The sequence below is a fragment of the Alternaria incomplexa genome (assembly GCF_024043165.1).
Source record: "Alternaria incomplexa strain BMP 0042 chromosome Unknown scaffold_28, whole genome shotgun sequence".
NCBI classification, from domain to species: Eukaryota; Fungi; Ascomycota; class Dothideomycetes; order Pleosporales; family Pleosporaceae; genus Alternaria; species Alternaria incomplexa.
In genome coordinates this window covers 15,635-34,853 of record NW_026249877.1, presented here as the reverse complement: position 1 = coordinate 34,853, position 19,219 = coordinate 15,635, and the positions used below count along the sequence as shown (strand labels likewise).

The 19,219-nt window shown below is 53.5% G+C and overlaps 7 protein-coding genes across 7 annotated transcripts; 3 read left to right on the top strand and 4 right to left on the bottom strand.

Annotated features, from left to right (window-relative positions):
* Nucleotides 1–564: 564 nt before the first annotated feature.
* On the bottom strand, nucleotides 565–1,394 carry J4E90_010824 (uncharacterized protein; the record flags this gene model as incomplete). The annotated part of the gene is made up of 2 exons (XM_051440336.1): nucleotides 565–813; nucleotides 870–1,394. 2 exons carry the CDS (start codon nucleotides 1,392–1,394, stop codon nucleotides 565–567), a joined length of 774 nt encoding a protein of 257 aa, XP_051285780.1.
* Nucleotides 1,395–1,685: 291 nt separating this feature from the next.
* Nucleotides 1,686–3,746, bottom strand: J4E90_010823 (uncharacterized protein; the record flags this gene model as incomplete). Its single annotated transcript, XM_051440335.1, has 1 exon — nucleotides 1,686–3,746. One exon carries the CDS (start codon nucleotides 3,744–3,746, stop codon nucleotides 1,686–1,688), a length of 2,061 nt encoding a protein of 686 aa, XP_051285779.1.
* A 539-nt stretch (nucleotides 3,747–4,285) lies between these two features.
* J4E90_010822 (uncharacterized protein) lies at nucleotides 4,286–5,704 on the bottom strand (the record flags this gene model as incomplete). Its single annotated transcript, XM_051440334.1, has 2 exons — nucleotides 4,286–4,329; nucleotides 4,384–5,704. The coding sequence occupies 2 exons, from the start codon at nucleotides 5,702–5,704 to the stop codon at nucleotides 4,286–4,288; spliced, it is 1,365 nt and encodes a 454-aa protein (XP_051285778.1).
* A 721-nt stretch (nucleotides 5,705–6,425) lies between these two features.
* J4E90_010821 (uncharacterized protein) lies at nucleotides 6,426–8,244 on the top strand (the record flags this gene model as incomplete). The annotated part of the gene is made up of 3 exons (XM_051440333.1): nucleotides 6,426–6,561; nucleotides 6,610–6,779; nucleotides 6,826–8,244. 3 exons carry the CDS (start codon nucleotides 6,426–6,428, stop codon nucleotides 8,242–8,244), a joined length of 1,725 nt encoding a protein of 574 aa, XP_051285777.1.
* Nucleotides 8,245–10,614: 2,370 nt separating this feature from the next.
* On the bottom strand, nucleotides 10,615–12,138 carry J4E90_010820 (uncharacterized protein; the record flags this gene model as incomplete). Its single annotated transcript, XM_051440332.1, has 2 exons — nucleotides 10,615–12,065; nucleotides 12,117–12,138. 2 exons carry the CDS (start codon nucleotides 12,136–12,138, stop codon nucleotides 10,615–10,617), a joined length of 1,473 nt encoding a protein of 490 aa, XP_051285776.1.
* Nucleotides 12,139–12,296: 158 nt separating this feature from the next.
* J4E90_010819 (uncharacterized protein) lies at nucleotides 12,297–13,351 on the top strand (the record flags this gene model as incomplete). Its single annotated transcript, XM_051440331.1, has 4 exons — nucleotides 12,297–12,353; nucleotides 12,406–12,544; nucleotides 12,601–12,720; nucleotides 12,774–13,351. 4 exons carry the CDS (start codon nucleotides 12,297–12,299, stop codon nucleotides 13,349–13,351), a joined length of 894 nt encoding a protein of 297 aa, XP_051285775.1.
* A 2,162-nt stretch (nucleotides 13,352–15,513) lies between these two features.
* J4E90_010818 (uncharacterized protein) lies at nucleotides 15,514–17,510 on the top strand (the record flags this gene model as incomplete). Its single annotated transcript, XM_051440330.1, has 4 exons — nucleotides 15,514–15,609; nucleotides 15,659–15,818; nucleotides 15,865–16,617; nucleotides 16,666–17,510. The coding sequence occupies 4 exons, from the start codon at nucleotides 15,514–15,516 to the stop codon at nucleotides 17,508–17,510; spliced, it is 1,854 nt and encodes a 617-aa protein (XP_051285774.1).
* Nucleotides 17,511–19,219: the final 1,709 nt, after the last annotated feature.

Genomic DNA, 19,219 nt, shown 5'->3' with positions numbered 1-19,219 from the left:
CCCGCCCCGCAGTTGAATATTGTTGAGGAGGTCACGCTCATGACGCCCATGATGAGGTGGAGTGAGGACTTCGAGGTAGTGTTGGGTTTGGATTGATAATAATAGTGTAAAGGTGTGGAAGTCAGCGGTTGGGTTTGGAAGAAGTGAGAGGGTGATGGGAGGACATAGTATAGGGCGTTTAGTATCTTGAGTAAGGTGTTGTGATGGCACCTCTCCGGACCATCATGATTGGGACGCACGAGTACCGGCTGTTCGACGCACGCCGATCCACTGACGTATGTCACGATGACTGATCCCCGCATTCGAGCTCGAGCTACGGGTAGACGTGCTTTTGCGCTGCTCCTCAGAATTGCGACCGAACGGGCGGGGTGAGCTCCGCGCGCCGATCATCTAAGCCTGTTGGTCTTGCATCGCGAACAGCGTCTCTAAATCTTACCAATGTTGTTCGCACAAAGCCTGGACTCGCGCATCGATGTGAGAGGTAACTGCTGGGAATGTACTATGTCCTGTACTTTTTGAGGGTACTTCGTAACCAGAATAGTTTGCATTGCGATGGTGTCATGTCTACGCCTCCTTGATCAACTTGCGCGTCGCACTCTCCATCCAGAGCTTAGTGTACAGCCTATGCAGCCATTGAATATGGCCTGGTTGCGGTCCAGCGTCCTTGCCCTCTGGCGTCGTATCTACAAAGACCGACTTCAGGTGGAAAGTAGCCATCTGCGCCGCATCGTCTTTCGAGACCTCCATAGAGAAGAGACCATCCGAGGGTCGTGGTTCGGAAACGTGTGGTGAGTCGCCGCATCGCACAATAACCTATGAAAGAACTTGAGTCAGCCAAAAACCCCCAATGCGATCGCATCAAGCCTTACCTTATCATCCTTGTGCTCCACAACCTCAAAATGATCCACAATCTTCGTCCCAACCCCATAATCACTCTTCGCCAACTCCTTCACATCCCAAAGATGGCTATCTCTACCCTCCACATTCCGATACCACTTCTCCAACAACCGTCTCTGCACCCTAAACGCCACGCCGCTCCAAATGCCCCTACAGAAATCCGTCGTCAAAGCCGGCTGATCAACCGATATCCTGCCCCCATCGCCCTTGACCCAGTACTTCTCCGGCAGCTTCCCATACGGAATCTGCTTTATCGCATGGTCTATGCAGCCAGGCGGGTTGCCGTTGGGGTTGTGCGTGCGGAAGACGGAGGTGGTGAGGTCGGGGGATGAGGCGTCGTAGGGTACGAATTTTGTGTTGCGCGTGTAGAAGGAGGAGACGCTGTAGGCGAGGAGGACGTTGGCGGAGAGGCCGCCGGTTATGCCGACGAGGACGCCGAGGAAGCGCTTGGGGCCTGAGATGCGTTTTATTGTTGGGGGCTTGGAGATTGTGTTCATTGTGAAGGTGGGAGGGGATTGAGACTGCTGTGAGAGAATTGGAGGTCGGCGCCCTGGGTGGAGTGGAAGGAGAGGGACGGCTGTAGCAGCGAGATTGTCGCGTGGGGTGGTCGGAATGTTTTGGTGTTGAGAAGCTTGGACCCTCGGTGGGTTTTGGATGCCGAGGGTGCGTCGGCGATTGCTCTTCGCTCAGACACCGACAACTTCATCTCACCAGCTCATCACTGCGGTCGCCTCGAATTCATCTTCACAATTACATTACTGGTACTAACAACAGGGCTATATGTCTACTCAGTGCAAGTGCGCAAGTGCGATACCAGAGTACGCGCTGTCCGTCTCGTAGATCTTCTTCTTCCTCCCTCCGTCCATGTCGAACCTGTACACGGTGCCACCTAGGTCAGTCAAGTAGACGTGCCGGTTCACAGCATCAATCTTCAATCCAATCGGCTCGTGGAAATGCCTCGCTAGCGTTACAACTCCTTTCTCCTCCTTCGTCTCGGCACCTACATACGCCTTGTTCAGCGTGTTGCCTAGTGGATATTCGCCGCGGTCGGTCCAGTACAGCGTTTGGCTCTCAGCTTCGAACTCTAGATCGATGGGTTCAGGGAGGTGATCGAATAGTAATTCGATATCGGAGCGGGAGGATGCTGTTTCGCTGGTGGGCATCTGCATATTCGCGCGGAAGACGCGGCCTTTGCCGCCCTTCGACGGGCCCTTCTGAGACCAGTAGAATTTCCCGCCCTGAGGGTCGACTGCGATACCAACACACCAGTTTGTCTGGTCTTCTCCTTCCGCTGAGCTGGAGTCGCCGGTCTGCACGATGACCTCGTGGTTGTTGCCGTCGAAATCGCATCGGTGGACTCGGAGGCCTTCCCTGTCGCAGATGTACAGCTTCTTGTTTTCGTGATCGATCTTGAGCTGCTTCGGTGTGTGGATTTGACCTTCCGGAATGATGGCTTGGACGTCGGTGCCATCGAGATTCGCGGACATGACACTGCCGTTGTTCTTGGCGGGAGACGCGCCCATGTTCGTCCAGAAGATGCGACCAGCCGAAATGGATACGTCGATACCGTCTGGCATGGCTTGGCCACCCACAATCTCGCGCACATTGCTTCCATCCGCTGAAGCAGTCAAGATCTTGCCGGAGGTAGCCATCTTCTGCAGATCGGTAACATTGCCTCCGATGCCAATGTCGAGGAAGTACAGTCTAGGCGCCGCGAGATTGTCGTGATGGCCGCTCTCATCCTTGGAGCTCCGCGTCGTCTCACCAGCGGGATACAGACCGCCTTTGCCAGACTTCGCGCCGAGCTTGCCCTTCTCGACAAAGTTCTTCTGAACCCAGTCTCGCGCTGTGGGGTCGCCGCCGCGTTCTTCAACATAGTTGTTCTCGATGAAGGCAACCGTGTCCAATCCTACCGCATCCATCATCCCGCAAGGTCCGACTGGATTATCCTTGAACATCGTCAAGAACAGCCTGTCGATCTCCTCCGGCTCCGAAACACCCTCCGCCATGATGAGCAGACTCTCCCTCTTAATCGCAGCCCAAAGTCGGTTGAAGATGAAACCGGTCGACTCCTTGCGCGCGATAGCCGGAGTCATGCCCGCATCATGAAGCTTGCTTTGCAGAAACGGCAGGATGTCTGCATGCGTCTCACCGCACGTCATGAGCTCGACAACGTTGTTACCCGGTGGCATGTAGTAATGCATATTGCAAACGCGATGCCGACTACCCGCGTCCACCTTATCGAGCATGAACCGCGACTTGTACGACGACGAGTTGGAAGCAAGGATACAATCCTTCGGTGCTTGTTGTTGAAGCTGGCCCATGATGTCGATCTTCAACGGAAGTTTCTCTGGCAGCGCTTCAACCACCAACCACGCGTTCTTGACCGCCTCTGTGATGTCTTTGACGGTGTTGAATTGCGTGGGTTCCCTTGCGTTGCCGGTGAGTTTCGAGAATTCGTCCATGTGGTGTTCGATGTAGTGTGTCGCGGCGTTCCTCTGCTCGTCACTGAGATCGCACAACACGACCTCATAGCCTGCGGCAACCCATGAAGCAGCGATTCGTCGACCCAAGACTCCTCCGCCCAGAACGGCGACTGGTCTCGATGATGTGTCCGGTGCCGTCCATTGCGGTTGTGTGCTGCTGGACGCAGCTCGTGTTTGCGTATTCGACATGATTGAGTATGATAACGATGTTGGTCGAGTGCGGAAAGCTGTGTCGACGTTCCTCACTTTGAGTTCTTGCGTAGTTATACGCGTGCTCAAACATCGCGTCGTCGCATAGCTCGCAGATGGCTCGGCCGAGACCCGCCGAACGCCTCTTGTCAGTCGTCTTGCGCAAAGAGACATTTTTCGTTGTCGCGGTGTGTTAGTCCAGATAGCAATTGCGTGTTGCTGGGCTATCGCTGATACCGCGACTTTCTCAAGCGTGTCTAGATGCATGTTGTATACTATTGGTTGACGCTAATGGAGCCTAGAAGCATGTTGGTGTTGCGTCACTGCCCAACAGCTCGGTAGACATCCGTGCAGTGCCGCCCCGGTGGCGACGTCATTCGTACGGTGCTTTTTGTGTCGTGCGAGATGGGCGTTGGGGCGTGCGAAACGTTGGGCGGTGGTATGTCGGCCGAACTGCGTGCATGCTGCGCGAACTTGGGTTGTTGTTGCATGTGCGACTATGACGATTGTCAAAATGCGCGCGCCGAAGTTGGGAAGTGAAGGGTGTGTTGATGGTAATATTCATTTTGGAAAGGTTGATCATTGCAATGGATTATGAAAGATGTGCATTGAACAGGCCCAAATCAACACCCAGTCTAGCCCAACTACTCCGACAATGCCACTGCGACAACAGTCCCCCAACCCCCAACTCCATAGCAGACTGAACAGAATGATCACTGAAACGTGAAGATCTCATCCTGAGGCTTCGAGATTTTACCTGAATATGAGTTAGCATGGATGCATCGGAGGTTGTCAAATGGTCTCAACATACCAGGTGCCTTGAACCCCCGTTCCTGCAAATACCCAACCATACTCTCCATCATCGGATCCGGCCCACAAACAAGAACCTTGCTATCCATACCCGCCGGCGCAGGCAAACGCTGCTCAATCATGCTCTTGCTAATACGCCCCTTGTCGCCCTTCCAGCTCTCCGAAGGGCTGCTCAAAACGTAGTGCACATTAAACTGCTCGTACTGCGCCGCAAACCTGTCGAGTTCGTCTTTGAGCAGGATGTCTTCTTCAGTCTTGTTGGCATACAGCAGCGTCGTCTTGGTATCGTCGCGCGGGTCCTCGCAGATACGGCGGATGATCTGGAACATGGGTGTTATGCCTGTGCCGCCGGCGATCATACCGAGTTCCTTGACGAGGTTCTTGTGGTATTTCATCTCGCCCTTTGGTCCCCGGATTTCGACGGTATCGCCGACGTTTAGCTTGCTCAACCAGGGTGTCAGTTTACCGCCTTCGTAGATCTTGACAGTGAGTTCCAGACGTCCGCGGTCCTTGTTGCTCGACGTAGGCGTGTAGGAGCGCGAGAGTTGCTTCCCGTCGACTTCGTGTCTGATGGCGATGTGTTGGCCCGTCGGCAGCCCCAACACGGAGTTCTCATTCGGCAGCCCGAAGACGAAGCGGATTGTGTCGTGGGAGACGTTGAACTTGTCGATTAAAGGGAAGGGCTGGTAGACGCGGGCGTTTAGCACACCGAGGTTGATATCCTTTTTCTTCGTCGGTTTTGAGGACATGGACTTTGCTTTGATATGGGCGGGGTAGGATTGGAAGTCTTTGTGCGCGACGTCGAAGCTCTTGGTTGCCCATAGGCTGGCGTAGCCGGCTAGGGCCATACTCGCGATGGAAGAGACGGCGAAGCCCTTCCAGAAACCGGCGCTTTGGAGACGGTGTAGGAGAGGGGAGAAGCGTCGGCCTGCGACGATGGAGAGCACGACAGATGTGAGGCCGAAGCCAATAGCTCCTAGATGCAACCGCCACGATTTCGGCGGCGGCAAGTTGTTGACAACATGCACTCTGCTCGGCGTGATCGTAGGCATCTTTGCGGCTTCATGGTCGGTCCAGTCCTCGTCTGCGATGCGTCCGATGCGGAAGTTCTCGAGGATCTCTCGCGCGTCTGTGGAATGGCCGATGTCTTCGTAGGCGGTCGTTGCATCTGTGCCGGCGTTTTCGAGCAGGAACTCTTTACCGCCAGGGTGGTCTTCTTGGTAGTCGGTTACGTTGTAGACGTGGTTCCAGAGGGTGACCCATAGATCGGTCTTGCTGGTATGCTGAGCTACCTCCTGGAGAGTGTATACACCGTCGGCCATGGTGTCTTCTTGTTTACGCGCCCGTCTCTTGATGATCCGGTTGCAATGACTGAGAGAATCGAAAGAGATGAATGCGTTCCGTCCGTCACTAAAGGGGCGCCAGGGAGAAGAATGGCAACGATGAAGGCCTGTGGCCAAGACCCTTCATCGTCGCAATAGCCTCATGCAACGGGCATACCGATCCACTACGCATGCGCCGCGACCGAGATCTCGGACATTCGCAGCACCAGGATGCAGCAAGATCGTTGCGCGTAAGGCTTGGACGAAGCCACTCGCATGGTGGCACCTCCGATTGTCAGCGGAGGCTTGATTGGTTTAAGCCTCGCTGTGCCGAGGTAAGTGGGGGCTTGGCTCCACTAACACCGGGCACCTCGTGGTAGCCGCTGCAATAGCGCTGTCATTTGTCATGGCGCAACAACAAATCTGTACCACGACAAAATTTCGATCAACGCTTCGGCCGGGCGCGTTCGCACGACCTGCAGTGTTTTTGCTTTATTTTGGCGCGCATTGGGCTCCTCTTCGTTCGGCGCCTTTTCGTACGACGAAGCGCAAGCCCGATGTTGGTCAGTGGCGATGCGTCATATTTGCAGACTAGACGAGACCTGCAGGTGGTGGGTTGTTGATGGATACGTAGTTTGGTGTGCTCTTCATTTAGTTGCGTTGTAGTCCTGTCAAGATTGCGACGCCTCAACCGTTATTCCATACTTCATTATTGAGCATCATGACTATCAAGGGCTTTTACCTCGTCGGGCAGGACAAGAATGTCTTTCGCCAGGATATTCACATTGATCAGTATCATGACTTTGAGGCGCTGCAGGTTGCTGTAGCGGAGCAGTACAATATCATTCAGTCAACTGGTATGTGAGATGAATGTACTGGTGTGGACATGGACTTACGATGTACAGGTATTGGTCTGCAGGATGCCAAGGGAGAGGACCTCCACGATTTGGACGATGTATTAGATTGCGATGAGGATATAGGCATTACTGTCGACGGACAGGCCATTCGCGACCCTTCAGGCCCAGAGGGTCTTCCTTTCGTGGGCAGCTACTACGAGGTCTTTCCCGATCATCTTGTGAGTTCAACTTGAGTAGCGCGCGAAATACCACTAACCTGCTCAGGGAAACCATGCGCGACTCTTCCAGAAGTACGGATCGTTGATCAAGTACGAGACGATGGGCAAGCAGAACTACCTAACCAATGACCCTGCTATCGCGACTGTGGCTTTCCAGGAGTCGGCGTTCTTCAGCAAACATATCACTCCCGAGCATCCTTTGGCGGGTATCAAGGATAACAGGGCGTTGTTCATTTGCGACACCGACACCGATGCGTGGAGGCAAGCGCATAAATTCATCCCGCCTTCCATGGCACCCAAGGCTATCAGACACTACACACCTCTCATGGAAGCCTCGGTGAAGGACTCATTCAAGGTCTTTGACCAGCTCGATGAGCAGGGCGAAGCCTGGAACGTCTATCAGTACATGCTGAAGCTCGCATCTCAAACCGTCTTCAAGTTTGCGCTCGGATACGACGCCCACCACTTCGACAACCCAGATGCGCCGCTGAGCGAGCTCGTCATCTTGATCGCTCAATCACTCTCCCTGAACAAGAAGGTCGCGTCAAGAGGTGCCTGGTACGCAAAGCTCAGCGCGATTCCCTTCACAGCAGCCTACGACCTCGACAAGATCCGCTACAGGCTATGGACCATCCTCAACCAAGCAATCGACCAAGCCCCCAAAGGAAGCAACGAAGACGACCTACCCCTCCAGTCCGCAGCCCTAGGAGCCAGCTGCGTAGTCGACTACCTCAAGCGCGCCACCGACGACAACGGCAACAAACTCCCCCGTGAACTCGTTATCCCAAACATGCTGCCCATCTCCGGGGCGGGCTTCACAACCACCTCGTCTCTCCTCTCCTGGCTCCTCTACTCCCTTTGCGTCTACGAAGGCAACCAAGAGCGTCTCCTCCAGGAACTCGTCGACGCCGGCGTGAACGAGAACACCAAGTGGACACCTGAACTATCCGACGGCCTCACCTTCCTCGACAAATTCGTCAAGGAGACCCAGCGCTTGCATAACCCTTCTTTCCAACCTGGACGCACCGCTAAGGTCGATTGTATCGTCCCCGGCGGCTACAAACTGCCCGCCGGCTCCGTCGTCATCTGCGCCCTGCACGCCATCCACAACAACCCGTCCATCTGGTCGAACCCCGACCGTTTCGACCCCGACCGCTGGGGCACAGAGGAGGTGTCCAACCGCCCCAAGAACTCGTACATGCCTTTTGCGACTGGCCCGCGCAGTTGTATTGGCTTCAACTTTGCGCTTGGTGAGGTTAAAGTGCTGCTTCCGGAGTTGGTGTATAGGTATGAGTTTAGTAAGGAGGGTGAGGAGGCGGTGACGTATGACCCTGAGTTTCAGCTTATTAGGCCGATGAACTTTTATGTTAGGGCGAGGAGGAGGACGAGTTGGCCCGAGCCGTCGAAGGGGGCGAAGAAGATTGCTGTGGAGTATCAGGAGGGGGAGGAGAAGCCGCCGATTTAGGCGTGGGTTGTGGTTGTATGTGCTGGCGGTTGTAATGCATGTTGTAGTTCTTTTTAACTCCGCTTCTATGTACTGCGTAGCGTCACCAAGAGACAGTAGTGTAGTTTGTATTTAGCATGCTATTAAACATGCCCTGCTAGAATATCGACGTTCCCTTACATAGTGCGCATACAGCAGATCGCAGTAAACTATTTAACTTCGGAGACAGAGGGCGCAAATACCTGCATCTCTCGTTCTATTGTACGCTATCCTAATACTTCTACCCACCGCGGCTTGAATGTGTCGTCAGAAACATATTCCATAGTTGCGTAGAGTAAAGTTATCCCTCCAATGTTGACTATGATAAAAGTCGCTTTGGCAAATCCCTCTATGGTTCTTGTTGTACCGCACAGCCGGCTGGAGATATTAGATAGGTAGACTATAACCCATAGTCGATATACAACATAGAAACCTAGAGGTAGAAAGAAGAGCATGTTGATCATTGTTACCCAAAATTTTGCGTCGCGATAGAATGGGTTGTACGACCCGAGTGGAAACGTCGATGCACTCCACAAAAGCCACGCCGTTCCCGCAAGACAAGTTGGGTAAAGACAAACGAAGAAGAGGTACCGCTCTACAGTAGAAGGCCTTAGCGCAAACAACCACGCAATCAATGCCACCATGCTAGTGCGTGCATGTTGAAGCATCTTCAGATTATGGATACATAATCTTACGCCGTTCGAACAAGTTGCGAAGACCTGGAACGACATCAGGAATTCCAAGACTTTGAGTAGCAGTAGGGTAACCGGAGTAGCTAGGATCATTCCAATGAGAAACAAAGACACTCGATCACTAGCTCTTACTAGGACATCCATAAGAATTGGAGCAATTAGACCCACGATGTAAGAACCAATTGATACCCAGAATATAAGCGAGAATCCTTCACTGGACAAGAGCGATCTTGCATTCGAGACGATTGGCAAAGGGTAGAGATTGAACTGCCCAACTGGACCAGCCACCCAGCGAAAAGCTTCTGGCACGATGAAGGAGATAAAATATATTGCCACAAGAAGCTGAGTGACAGGAACGCCTCTCATGGCAAAGACCTTGATGGCCTGTGGAAGTGCGCCGAACACGAAACTAAGCATGCTTAGTCTCCAGACACGGTCGACGACAGATCCGGGAGGCGGATTCATGTAGTTTGCCTTTGCCATAAAGGTATTAAGGGATGGTGACGGCGCTGCGACTGTGGTTGTATTGTCGACTATCGTCTGACTTTGTTCAGTGAGAGTATCCGAGGCATCATTGGGCGGCGCCGCCGGTGGTTCCTCATGAGGGTGTTCCAGTTCAGTAACATTAAATCCGACTTCCGTGACGTCCATGCTAAGTGCAGTAGTAGTGCGCCGACCTATAGACGAAGCATCCGGTGTTCGCAGAGTCGCCAAAGGTACATCAGCCAACCCAGGTCCTTGATCGCCGACCGCAGGAAGAGCACCAGAGCACATGTACTCATCCCCGTCATGATCCAGATCCACGTCCGGATCTGCGGATGAGACAGGCTCGACCGTGTTGTCGGCAGTCACGCTGACTGAACGTTGTACTCTTTCACCCATGATAGGTAAATCTTCCAAGAAACTCGCCCAGAACGAGCGGACCCGATCGTCTTCGTCTTGGTTGAATCGATCGTACCACACGTGCCTGGCCGCAGTTCGAGGCGAACAACCGATGGCTAGCATGACCACGAACTTCAGTAGCATCATCGACGTATCGAACACACAAACAAGAGGGCATGCGCGGATGGCATAGCTGAAGTTGAAAGACGCATCGATCACTCTTCCTGTCTCCTGTAGGAGTACAGCCAGTGCGCAAGCCATTACTGGCCAATATGCGCTTTGCCAGGAAACCTGCTGGGAAGAGTCTCCATCAGCTACTCAGGCATTAGTATGAAGTGCCGACAAGCTCTGATGGGGATCAAACTCACGGCATGTCCCATTAGCCGGAACGCTACCATTGAATGTCGCATTCTGCGCGAGGTGCATGCCCGATGCATTGAAAGGTGGCATGTTAGTTCGATGTCGGATGAAATCAGAGTTGCAACCAAAAGCGCGGGAAGGCTGCCTTATAGTCATAGCACGGTAGTACAAGGCTGAGAAACGATGGCTGAGCGAGTGACAGTAAAGAAAGATGAGATTGGTCCAGTAATCGAAGATGCGCAGGCAGATTGGGGGCTGAGCTCGCTAACATGCGCCACCAAAAGCGTGAACCAGTCAATAAGACAACTCACTACTGCGCGATCAAGCCTGACCGCCATGACCGGTAGCCTTGTAGCGAGGACAGCGAAATCACACCAAGATCTGCACAACATTAATCTGCCATCCACCTCCTCACCCCCTAACTCCTAAACAACATCAACCCTGCCTCCCCAGCATCCACACCCTCCTCCACCTCACTCTCCACATCGTCATTCTCTCCCAGCCCCAACCTCTGCCCAAACAAACTCCCAAACAACTCATCCCTCTGCCTATCCCCCCACTGCCCCCTCTCCTCGGGCGCCATAAAATTCTGCAGTTTCTCCTGCACCGTATACCTCAACCTGCGCCCCTTACTCGCCTTTGTATCAACAACCTTCTTCGTCTTGGCCTCGCGCGCAACCTGCCACGGGGCCTGCACAACGAATTCAGCGGTACCGTTCGCGTTGAGATCGGCGGAGCGCTGCTCGAGCAGTTCCTTGAGCATGAGGCCGTAGAAGTCGGCGTCGTCGTAGATGGCGGGCGAGGGTTGGGGGGTTTTGGTCGAGGATTGGAGGGGCGCGCAGGAACGCGGGGTTTGCGTGCGGAGGACCAGGTGGGGGGATGAGAGTTGCGTGTCTAGGACTTCGGTTAGGGTTTGCTGGGCGGAGGCGTTGAGGCGCGCTTTGTTGTTTGTGACGGTTGTGGCTTTGGTTTTGTTGGACCAGCGCTCCAGGACGGCTTTGCGGTGGGGGAGCGTGGTTTTCTCGCTGGCTTGGATGGTGGTCCAGATTTCGGACGATGGGGTCGCGGAGTCGAAGGTTGGGCGCTTTCGCTTCGTACCCGTTCGCGATTCTTCTAGGGAGAGGCGCAGGTTCGTGAGGTTGTTGAGGAGAGTCAGGGCAGCTGCCTCGGCTGCCTCGATAGGCGCATCTTTCGCGGTTTCCGTCTTGTATGGCTCTGCAGCCATGGAGTTTGTCGAGATCAAGGCCTTTTGTAGCCGAATGCGCGAGTTGAGGAGCGTATCGAACGTTTTTCGTTGGGTCTTTACGGCTTCGCCCTTGGCGACATCGGACTGCGTGCCAGCAGCGATGCCCGACGTGAAGGACTTGTTGGCGGACATGAGGTCGCGGATGGTGGACGCGTCGGTTTTGGCTTCGGCGCCAGGCTGCTCATTCTCCGAGTCTTCGGAGTCGTTGGCCTCGTCGTCGCTCCCGCTTTCGCCTGCGCTTCCCATCTCCTCGTCCTCGTCGCTCATATCCTCGTCAAAATCGCCGTTCATATCTTCCTCGTCGCTCTCATCTTCGCCATCGAGCTCTACGCCATTGTTACCATCCTCTTCATCATCATCGCTAGCTTCGCTGTCTATATCGTCAAAGCCCTTCGCAAAAGGATCGTCGCTGTCGCTATCCTCGAGTGCTTTGCGGTCCACCTTGCGCCCAGTGTACTCCGGGCCCAGCGGCACCTCAACCGGCTTCCTCAGCTTGCTCTTCCCAACTGACGTATAATGTTCGCGCCCAGCATTATCATCTTCGACTTCAGAGAGTTCAGCGTCGGAGCGCTCGTCTTCGCTGGAGCTCGGCGCAGGGTCCAGCAGCGACTCGGGATCGAAATCTGGTCGTCATGTGAGCAAAAGCCAGTCGCGCATATACGAGAAATTCATACCTCTTATCTTTGACTTCCCCATAGTGTACAAGCGGTTTGGTGTTGTTGGTGCTGGTGAAGCGCGCGGAAGAGAAAGTTCACTCTGTGCCCCACAAAAAAGTTCAATGACATCGGCTAAATGAAACGCCGATGCGCGTCACCTCCACCATCAACTCCGCAACCCCCGTCTCTACCACGACGATGCTAAAGCCACGGTTGTTCTCGACATTGCGATGCTTGCAGCATGAGAACCCTCTAGTATGTCATTTGTTAAGATAGCCAATCGCGCCACAACTGATGGCGAGCGCAGGGTCTTCCGCGCTCAGGCGCGCCTCCGCAAATGCCGCGCATGCAGCGAGGATTGCCACAGAAGCGGAATATCAAAGATGTGAAGAAAGTGATTGCTGTCTCATCCGCGAAAGGTGGAGTTGGAAAGAGTACTATCGCTGGTATATCTAACCGTCCATGACCAAACACCTTCCGCAATACTGAAGCAGTGTTGTAGTCAACCTCGCCCTAAGCTTCGCGCGTCGTGGTTACAAAGCCGGCATACTTGACACCGACATCTTCGGTCCTTCGATTCCAACCTTACTCAATCTATCTGGCGAACCACGACTTTCATCCAGTCAGTCTTCACATCAACCCAGCTTTCCCTCCTCCTCTAATCCCACACCCCAGACAACCAACTCCTCCCGCTCTCCAACTACGGCCTAAAGTCCATGTCCATGGGCTACCTGATCCCAGAATCCTCACCAGTAGCATGGCGAGGTCTCATGGTCATGAAAGCCCTGCAGCAACTCCTCCACGAAGTCGAATGGGGCGGTCTAGACGTCCTAGTCCTCGACATGCCACCTGGCACCGGCGACGTCCAACTCACAATCACCCAGCAGCTCATCCTAGACGGCGCACTCATTGTATCAACGCCCCAGGATCTGTCACTCAAAGATGCGGTGAAGGGCGTCGAACTCTTCCGCAAGGTTGATGTGAAGCTATTGGGTCTGGTGTGCAACATGGCGGGCTTCAAATGTCCGGGTTGCGGAGACGTGCATGAGATTTTTGGAAATATGAATAAGATCAGGGCTATGTGTGGGAAGTATGACTTGAATATGCTGGGCGAGATTCAGCTGCATGCGAGTATCAGCGATGACGCTGATCGCGGGAAGCCGACTGTGGTAGCGGAACCGGAGGGAGAGCGAGCTATGGCGTTTGCTAAGATTGCACAGCAAGTGGAGGGTCTTATTGGACTAGAGCGGTAGCCGTCCACTGACCCCAAAGGCACTATTACCCAACGACATCGCTACTTCACACCCCGATCTTCTGCAATTCCCTGAAATGTCCATCCAGCTCCTCGCTCCCCCAAGTAAACCTTACTCTCACACCCTTACTCATCAGTCTCGCCCTCACGCGCCTCACCGCGCTCAAAACCTCCTCAACCCGCTCCAGCTCGGATGCCTCGATCACAACATGCAGCCTGAACCCGCGGAGCTTCTTCATCTTAAGCACTAGCTCAAGATGCTCGCTAAAAACATCCGCTGGCCTCACTGACCTTATAGACAGATCACTCCCCGTACATTCCCGTTTCTGAGGCTCGTAGTCTTTCCTATCACCCCGCAACACGACGGTCAAACAACGCAGGTGTTCTGCGGGTACGATCCTGGGAAAGACTGTGTCGCCGAGCCAGATTTCGCGGAAGAAGACACCCAACGCCACGGAGTCGTGGACGAGGAAGGTGTTGACGGCGAACCAGGTCGTTACGACGTGGTGGGTCATGTAGCCCATGTACTTCCAGTTGAGATGGTGTTTCCGGCCTTCGGTCATCATACTTGCCAGCGCGTCCCGGACGCTGATTTTATCAGAACATGTTTGATCAGATGCAACTGTCGGTGCAGACAGTACAACTGGCATGCCTTCGTCCGTCAAGTATGCGGCGATTTTGCTTCTGATATCTTCCGGTAGATGACGGATAACCTCCATGGTAAGTAACCGGCAAGATCATGCGCCATAGTCATAGACTACACGATTAAGGTCCCTATATCATTCATTAACGTCATTGTCACGCAGGTCCAAGAGGGACGTATTCTCACTCCGTGGCTGAATTATACGCCCGCGTCTGGGCAGAGCTAAAACACAGAAACTTATGAACGGGCTTGTAGCATTCGTCCCAGCTAGCGCCTTCTCCACCTTTATCAACAGACTTTTAGATCTTCTTGCGGACTTTTCTTATGCAGTCCGCTATGTATTTCCGCGTTTGAATGGCTCTGGTAGCGTGTCAACCCCGACGCGTCGCTAGTCTACCCTGTTACCTAGGCACGCACCGAAGTAGCTCCCGTCGCGTAGTGTCTACCACAACAGTTGTAGGCGTATCAACTCCACGGCCTGTCAATGCTGTAAAGTAACTTTGGATATCGATTCGTCGCGTTGTTAGAGGGAGGGGTCGGAGCGGCCGTTCCACTAATGCGTCCATGGTGTTGCTGGGTTGTTGGGGAAGGTGTACCGCGATGACGTCCTTGCGGGGCGTAGCGCGCTAAGCCGTGCACGGTCGTGTCACGTCTAGGCACCTGCATCCTTCGCTATGGGCATTGCATGTTCATCTCCATCGATTATGGAGTGGGATGCGAGTGTCTTATCAAGAAGGTTGCAAGAATTCGACGACGCAACTAATCCGTGCTTGGGCTGACATGCCATCGCCACCCTGGTGTCACAGCGAGGATGCGAGATCCCGCGTGAATGCGCGTCCATTGCACGCGACAGAAATGACTTGGCGACGCGCAGAGAGGCATGCTTATTCGAGCGCATCGAGACCTGTGAGATGAAATGCACTTTAGTTCGTCATGAATACCGCAGCGCATGTGTTGAATTCATCCCTCGTACGAGATGAACATGCTGCTCACTATGGTAACAGCACAAATAAACGCATCACGAATCTGCAACCACACGTCGAAGCCTAGCTCGGCCGACACCTTGGTTATCCTCGTACAACAACTTGGTCATCAAGTACAACAATTGCACACGCTGATGAAGCAGATAAGACCAGGAACATTTCCTTCTGGACGCCTTACCCGGAGTGTCATTTGCTCCTTTCATTAGTTAACGACCTCGGAAATGTAGTACCCCGCAACAACCCCGCACAGTATTCACTAGACTATCAATCACAGATCAACGTTGCGGCTGTGACCCTTCGCCTCGGTGTATGCTGTCCTACTAAATCGTCCTCCACGGAGCAGCTTTGGGTCACGCACAGCTGTCAGCATTGGCGACTAATACGCCCGGCGCCCGATGCCCGCTGTGATGTGACATGACATGTACCCGGTGTCGATCTATAAAGTTGTGATGATTCTCGTTGCACCTTGCTCTTCCATCAGCGTTTAACAGATTCACGACTACCTTCTTAGTCTTTAGTCGTATCATAGCTCCCAAAATGGCGCCAGATCTGAACACGATGGGCAGCGGCAAGCAATGGGACTACTCCACGCCTGGTTCTGGCGGCTACAGCGTCCCAGATATCGTCTATAATGTGTGTCCCGATACTGCTAGCTTCTAGTGGAGGACTAACCATCTTCCAGGACCCTTCCTCTCGTAAGCTGAAGGTGTTAACTATTGGAGCCGGCCTGTCTGGCATTCAAATGGCGTACCAGATACAAAAACACACGCAGAACGTCGAGCATGTCATCTACGAGAAGAATGCTACTCTAGGAGGAACATGGCTCGAAAACAGATATCCAGGTACAGACACTGGTGAATCATCGCGTGAGAGAACTGAAACCTGCAGGTTGTGCCTGCGACATCCCATCGCATGCCTACACCCTCAACTTCGCTCTCAACCCAGACTGGCCGCGCTTCTTCTCCTACGCACCAGACATCCAAAAGTACCTTGAAAAGGTCTGCGATGTGTTCGACTTACGCAAGTACATGACATTCAACACCGAAGCCGTGCGCGCCGAGTGGCAAGACGACGTCGGCAAGTGGAAGGTTACCCTCCGTCAGACGTCATCTCCCGGTGAAGAACGAGAGTTCGAAGAGGAATGCGATCTTCTTCTCTACGCTTCCGGCATCCTGAACAACTACAAGTGGCCTGGTATCAAAGGCATCAACAGCTTCAAGGGTCGCATCGTCCACACCGCGACATGGCCGAAAGACTATCAAAGTGAGCAGTGGAAGGACGATCGCGTGGCGGTCATTGGCTCGGGTGCTTCTTCCATTCAGACCGTACCGACCATGCAACCACATGTAAAGCACATGGACATCTTCGTCCGAACCGGAGTTTGGTTCGTCCAGATCGCGAACAACTACGGCCAGAACAAGGAGTACTCGCAAGAAGAGCGCGATGAGTTCCGGAATGACCCGCGTAAGCTCGTTGCGCATGCCAAGGATATCGAGAACCAGGTCAACGGGTTGTGGGGGGCCTTCTACGCCGGAAGTGAAGCGCAAAAGGGCGCTCAAGAGCTGTTCAGAGAGAGGATGAAAGAGTTCCTAAAGGATGAACGACTCTTGGAGGGTTTCACTCCGAAGTTTGAGGTTGGTTGTAAGTCGCATGCTACCCTCCACTGAGACGCTGACTGACTTCATATAGGCCGTCGAATCACCCCGGGCGACCCCTACATGAAAGCCATCCAAGAGCCCAACGTGGACGTCCACTTCACCGCCGTGAACGAAATCACCGAAACCGGCGTCATCGGCGCCGACGGCATCGAGCGCCCTGTCGACACCATTGTCTGCGCCACGGGCTTCGACGTAACCTACCGCCCACGCTTCCCCATCATCGGCCGCAACGGCGTCGACCTCTACGAAAAGTGGAAACACGAACCTGAAGGCTACCTCGGCCTCGCCTGCCCCGACATGCCCAACTGGATCATGTTCGTCGGCCCAACCTGGCCCGTCGAAAACGGGTCCGTCACCGGCCCCTTACTCGCCGTCGCAGAATACACCATCCAGATAATCAAAAAAATGCAACGCGACCACATCAAATCCTGGGTGCCCCGCCAATCCATCACCGACGCCTTCAACGCCCACGCCCAGGAATGGATCAAACACACCGTCTGGAAAGGCCCCTGCAGATCCTGGTACAAGAACAACGATACGGGGCGCGTCAACGCCGTGTGGCCTGGTTCCTCGAACCAGTATGCCGAGGTTATTGAGACGCCAAGGTATGAAGACTTTGAGATTGAGTATATGCATGAGAATCTTTGGGCAAGTCTGGGTATGGGGTATGCGATGAGGAATAAGTTGTTTCCAGAGGCGGATGTTAGTCCGTATTTGGCGGTGGAGAATATTGATCCGGAGTGGTTGAAGGCTATTGGGTATGAGGGGTCGGCGGGGGTGGTGGAGGGGGTTAGGGAGAGGAAAGAGGGGGTGGAGGTTGAGAGGACGGGGGTGGATGGGGGGATTGGGGGTGGGGATGGGAAGACGCTGACGTAGTGGTTCTAACGTAGATATTTCGTGCTCAATATTTGGTTGAGTAGCAAACCTGACTAAGCGGAAGGTAGCGTGTTGAGAGTTTGAGCACGTATTTCTTCGCATTGGGCGTATAGTCCGTTGGAAGAAAGTCGTATGCATCTAGTCGTCGTCGTATGAAAACGGGTCCTGCACGACCTGCACGCCGTATGGATACGTGTATAGCCCATGCAGGATTATCGTCGTCTGTTAGATGCGGAATCTGAAGAGTTTTGCGATCTAGAGAGCGATCTGGCGTTGGCTGCGATATTGAAATTGGTGATGGTGTGTGGGTGAGTAGTTGCCCTGTCCGTACTTCGGGACTTTTGATGCTAGGCCCAATTTCAACGGTGAAATACGGGTTGTGGTTAACGTGTACGTATACGACGACTATTAGATCTAGACCACCGATATGAACAAAACGAAACTGGAAATTGTCGTTCTGTTTGCCATGATACCAATCGCTTGCATCTGGCAGAGGCAGGAGTCTATGAGTGGTATGCGTTTCGTCTACAGCGTAGGATCGCGCCTCAGTGTGGTCTGAGGGTTTATGCGAAATTACGTGGCGAAGTGCAGGGTCTATTACGAGTTGTACTCGCGAATGACCCTCGTCTTGAACACCGGACGCAAACGTATGCCAATGATCGTCCATCGACGTGGTCACATAGATGGAAGCATAGCGAAAGTCTTTCAGGGTATTCAAAGGAAAACAGATGAGAGTACCCTGTTCTCCCGAGGTGTCCCAGTCTCTCTCAAAACGATACTCGTTGCCCTCATCTTGACGTAACATAACACACAACAGAAGCGTATCAAACGATGGGTGGTCGAGGCATGCAAGGCAGCCATACCAAGATCTTTCTTCGTGACGGAATAGAGGTAGACTGAGTCGGCAACCACGACTGGTCATTTGCGGAGGCGAGTGATCTTCAGGGGGCGGAAGCACAGAGAAACAGGTCTTTGACAAGTTCTCGCGACAAGGAAGTAACTCAGTTCCGGCTGATAGCTCCATAGGGACTGGATGGAATACCGGCATGAAGGTTTCGAAGTCCGAAGGCGAACTGGCGAGAAGACTTTCGGTCATAGCGTAACCCTCATAAAGGGATGCGTCCCAGGCAAATATAGTGTAATCTTCGTCAACGCGAAGGATCTCCTCCTGAAGACGTCGAAACGCTCGTTTGCCTTCGCCGTAGAGAAGGGGCATGTTCACACCGAGTATTCCAAACAAACAGTATGCCTTGTCCTCCAAACGACTAGTCTCGCGACGTGCCGCCCATGACAATCTTACCGCCACGGCATATTTCAGGGGATCTCCTCCGGTGAGTACATCCCTGTTGATACCAGTAATGTCCGTTAACAGGCGTTGGAGACTGCTGCGCGTCCCGATTTCTGACCATGAAATGTCGTAGAACTCCACAATTCGAGGCGCGATAAGCTCCTGTAATGTCCACCCTCGTGTAAACCACTTCGAATAAGACAATGCCCTGAAACCGTCTATTTCGGGGTCCTGAGAAACATCCTCAAGATAGGCGTAGCATATTTCGGCGTTCTTGTACCATTGGTACATGGAATTAATAGCCTCGGATAACTCAGCGCTTGAAGTCTTGTCGATGCAACAAGTGTCAATCCAACAGTATGCAAAACCATCGTCATTCGCTTTCTTGCAACAGCCCGTGAGCTTTGCATAGCCTTTCTTC